We start from the raw sequence: 4565 nt of genomic DNA on the forward strand, positions 1-4565 counted from the left end.
TTGAGAACGAGCTACCGAGCCCTCTCGACTTCGCGAGCCAAGCTCCCTCTCCACCTGAGTCCGGTCCAGAGAACGAGCTCACGAGCCCTCTCTGACCTAGTCAGGAGCTGCCGAGCCCTCTCCGACTTCGTCCGGTCCAGAGAACGAGCTACCGAGCCCTCTCTGACCACTCCGTGCCAAGTCTCCATACTTGGACTTTTCCTATGCCAAGCTCCCTGCTTGGACTTTTCACCAGATGTCTGGTCAACCTTGACTCATCTGGATTTCCCTTGCCTGGCTTCACTCACCAGGACTTTCCCTCCCAATGGATCAACCTCGATCAGTAGTCAGTCTGAGTTTGATTAATATCTGATACAAACTTAAATCAGTGTCAACATCAAAACAACAGCCAGGTCAGACTGTATCAACAATGGCAACCATACCAGAATCAGAAGCAAATCAAAACAAGACAAAGAGTCAGAATACGAGTCGAGCCACGAGTCCACACTCGTTTCCGAAGGTTCTATCAAGGTAAACTCTGTTCTAAGCTCTAGATTTTCCAAAATTATTTCATGTCTACATAAGAAATTACTACTTCCGAAAGTTAAATAGATATACTTAGTAAAGAAAATAAGGAGCTAAAAGAATAACTTGAATCAAATCCTAAACCATGTCAGCTTGAAAATTTAATTCAGAATACCAAACTTGAAAAAAAAAATTCCTCACTAAAATCTAAAATATTAAACCTTAAAAGCTTACTTGAAAAATTTACAACAAGATCCAAAAATCTTGACCTTATTCTTGGATCACAAAGAGCTATCTATAACAAATCCGGACTCGGATATAAAAATAACTTAGATAAAATATTTATATCACTCGTAAACCAAAACAATAAACCAACCAAAGTTTGAGTTCCAAAGCTTGTCTAACCAAGCAAGTAGGACTCAATCATACTATGTACCCAAAAAGAAAATTCATTACCTAAAACCAAATCAAAATAAATCAAATAATTCAGACTCAAAATAAAAGTTAAAACTACTAATTCAAATCCAAACCTAAAATATAAAATAAAATCAAAAACTAAATCAAATAACTATAAATTAAACTTGAACTCAAATTATAATCAAGTTTATTTTAACTATAAAATAAATTGACATAAACCTAAAATTTAAAATAAACCCAAGTTCAATAATTTAGGAGACACCAAATTAGTTGGCACCTCCAAAATAATAATATCTTGCTAGGTAATTAGGACTAGATAAATTAGGGACTAATTTAACTTGGAAAATGGTACTAGAGAAGTTTAGGATGATGGTAGGTTAGGGAAGTTCTATCTATGCATGTTTAGGAAGAATCATATGTGTTTGACTTGGTGTATTTGACTTAGTGGAACTAACTAAAACTACCTCTTACCAATCTAAACTAGTTAGACCAAAGTTTTATATTAAGTTCTTTGGGCAGGACTATTTAAAAAATCTTGAAGCACGTGGTTACTCTAATGATATCCGTGTGACTCACCACAGTCTAGAAATTTATTCAAAGAATGCATGCTTGATTAACCTAAAACTAAACTTGAATTTAACCCAAGTTAAACCAACTCCTAAAAATTGAACTCATCTTACAAAACAATATAATACCTTTGTTTGAAAACTTAGATCGGGTGAGATGATTAAATTAAATTCAAATTAAATTCAAATTAAACTTAAATTTAAAATAAAGATTAAAATTTAATTAAATTTAATTTAAATTAAAAGAAAAGCTAAAATGTAAACTTAAATTAAAAACTTAAACTAAAATTAAAACTTAAATTAAACTTAAACTAAAATTAAAAGGTTTTCTTTTAACATAGATATTTCTTAGGTAAAACTTGTTGGTGTGGAAAGCACTAGACGATTGAACTTGTGTTTTGATAATGGCAAAGGGTTCAAAGTTAAGGTTACTTGTTGTCTAACAAGTCTGAATGAGCTTGTAAGAAAGTTCTAAGTTTTCTTAGGCAAAAGTCCTAGCTACAGTTAGGTAGGTGAAAAACCTTAGGGGATGTTAACCCTAGGTCCTAGGGGGAGATAACCCTAGGTTTTAGGGGGAGGTAACCCTAAGTGGAAAGTCTTGGTGGGTCGAGCGCTTTGAACAAAATCCTAGAGTTGAGGATTCTAGGTGAAAATCCTGGTGGTCGCGGACCAGGTGAAAGACTGGATGAGTCGGGGATCAAACATCCAGCGGGAAGTCCTGAGGTCTCGGGTGCTAAGTAAAAGTCCAGTCGGTCTGGAGGAACGGTCTGGCAACAGGTAAACTCTCTTGAGAGGAGTAGGTGAGGACGTGCTCCCCGGTGAGGGAATAGTAGGCATCGGTTCGACCTAGGGTTTCCAGAGGAAATCTAAAGTCAGAACCGGACAGTCCGAAGGCTATCAAAAGTTGTTTTACTTAATTAATTGTTATGTGTCTAACTCTATTTTGCAAGAGTCTAACACTTTATTGCAGGGTTGGATTCAACCTTTATCGGTTGACCGAACATTTGGATCGGTCGACCAAACCCCAGTACAGTAGGATCAGATTTTCAAAGATCAGACTGAGTTTGACCGAGGGATCGGTCGATCGAACCTCAAGATCGGTAGACCAAACCGCGGATAAGAGGTGACGTGGTCAAGCCAAGCTGATCAAACCAGATGAGCTGGGGATTGGTCAACCAAACAGCGAGATTGGTCGACTGAACGAAGAAAGTATATCCGAGCAGCAGAACCAGGAGGTGGATCGATTTAGGCGGGATCAGTCGACCGATCAACAGAGGTCAAACCTGATCCCGAGATCAGGGGATCTAGATTAGGTCAAGCTCAGCTATAAAAAAGAGCCTCGACCAGCACTCTAGAGAAATCAAAAATCAAACTACTTGTGCTGCGACGAAACGCTTCAACAACGCTCAACTGCTACGCTGACAATTGACATTCCTTTCCAACATCTTTATATTGTCGGTAACTTGCTTTTAATATTACAATTGTAATTGATCTTGTAAAGATTTCTCGAGCTTATAGTGATTACCCATCGAAAGTACTCTCACGTACGGGCATTGGAGTAGGAGTCGTCATAGGCTCTGAACCAAGTAACTCTTAGTGTTTGCAATTGTGCTCTTTGTCTCTTTACTTTCCACTACATTCTTACTCTGTGTTTTCTGAAATGAACGTGAAATCCATGCATGCTATTTACCTCCCCCCCCCCTCCTCTAGCACATCAATGATCCTACAATTGGTATCAGAATGAGGTCACTCTGAATTGGTGAAGCCACCAATCAAGCAGAGGGGGTTCTTTTGAAAAATAAAATTATATATCAGTTTTGCTTAAAAAAAAAAAAATTCTTACGCCTTTCATTTTTTCCCTCCAAAATTATTTTTGAAAAACTCATTTTCATCTTTTCACCATTAGTCAGTATTGACAAAATATCACATTTAACAAAATTTACAATAATATTTATTTTATCAATATTTTATTATTATTTTTAAATTAGTGAATTGCTATTTTTCTCCCGCACTACTAATCCAAGACTAAGTCTTGAAATATTTGTTAATATTTTTGTTGTGTGTGAGATTCTTGTTTTAATGTCCCACCAAGAAGGCTACAGCATAGCTCACCCACCTCTTTTCTCCGACGAAGATTTTGGCTACTAGAAGGGCCGAATGGAGTACCACCTCCAGATGCAAGTCGAGATGTGGATGATCATCAAAATCGGCCTCTCATTCCCACTCGACGGTGCTGAAAAACCAGTATCATGCGAGAACTGGGACACAAGTCTGATGAAGAAGATCAAAGCCAATGCCAAAGCGACATGCACTCTCCAATGTGGCTTAACAAATGAGGAGCTAAACCGAGTTAGCCCATTCTCAAGCGCCAAAGACTTGTGGGAGAAGCAAATTGAGCTACATGAAGCGACCTTTGATATTAAAGTAAGTAAAAGAGGTCTAATTTTGAATAAATTATATAACATAAAAATGCAGGATGGTGAATTGGCGAGTCAACTACACACACGCATCCAAGACCTTCCCAACGGCCTCCATGCAATTGGACAGAAGGTGGAAAATCTCGACGTCATCAAGTATGCATTAAATGCATTTCCTAGGAACACCTTATGGGCATCAATGGTAGATTCTTACAAGGTCTCTAAGAACCTTTCCTCAATTAGATTAGATGAATTATTCTCATAGTTTGAATTACATGAACATACTAATACACCTTTGGTCGATAAAAGTATTGCTCTTGTTGCAGGTACAATCAAAACAAAGGAACCAAAAGTCAAGCTATGAACCAAACCCAAGCCTGAAGATGAATCAGATTTAGAGGATGATGACGAGATCACCGCCGAACTCCTCAACCTTGTATGAAAATTATATAAGAAAAAGAAGGGTTTCTCAAAACGAGAGATCAAGAAGGTGATCCAGTCAAAGACGACGCAACCAAGCCCAAGCTCCAAAATGAAGTTTGAAGTCACCTACTATGGCTGCAACAAAAGGGGACACATCAAGGCAAATTGTCCAAATCAGAAGGAAACTAAGAAGCAATGAAGAAAGAAGGAGCTACTGTTAGAACCCTTGGCAACCGGC

The 4565-nt window shown here is 37.9% G+C and overlaps 1 protein-coding gene across 1 annotated transcript; it reads left to right on the forward strand.

The window, feature by feature from the left end:
* The first annotated feature begins 3674 nt into the window (after positions 1–3674).
* Positions 3675–4285, forward strand: LOC122022967. Its single transcript, XM_042581068.1, has 3 exons — positions 3675–3911; positions 3963–4060; positions 4231–4285. The coding sequence occupies exons 1-3, from the start codon at positions 3675–3677 to the stop codon at positions 4283–4285; spliced, it is 390 nt and encodes a 129-aa protein (XP_042437002.1).
* The last annotated feature ends 280 nt before the right edge of the window (positions 4286–4565 follow it).

The sequence above is a fragment of the Zingiber officinale genome, chromosome 9B, assembly GCF_018446385.1.
Source record: "Zingiber officinale cultivar Zhangliang chromosome 9B, Zo_v1.1, whole genome shotgun sequence".
Taxonomy (NCBI): Eukaryota; Viridiplantae; Streptophyta; class Magnoliopsida; order Zingiberales; family Zingiberaceae; genus Zingiber; species Zingiber officinale.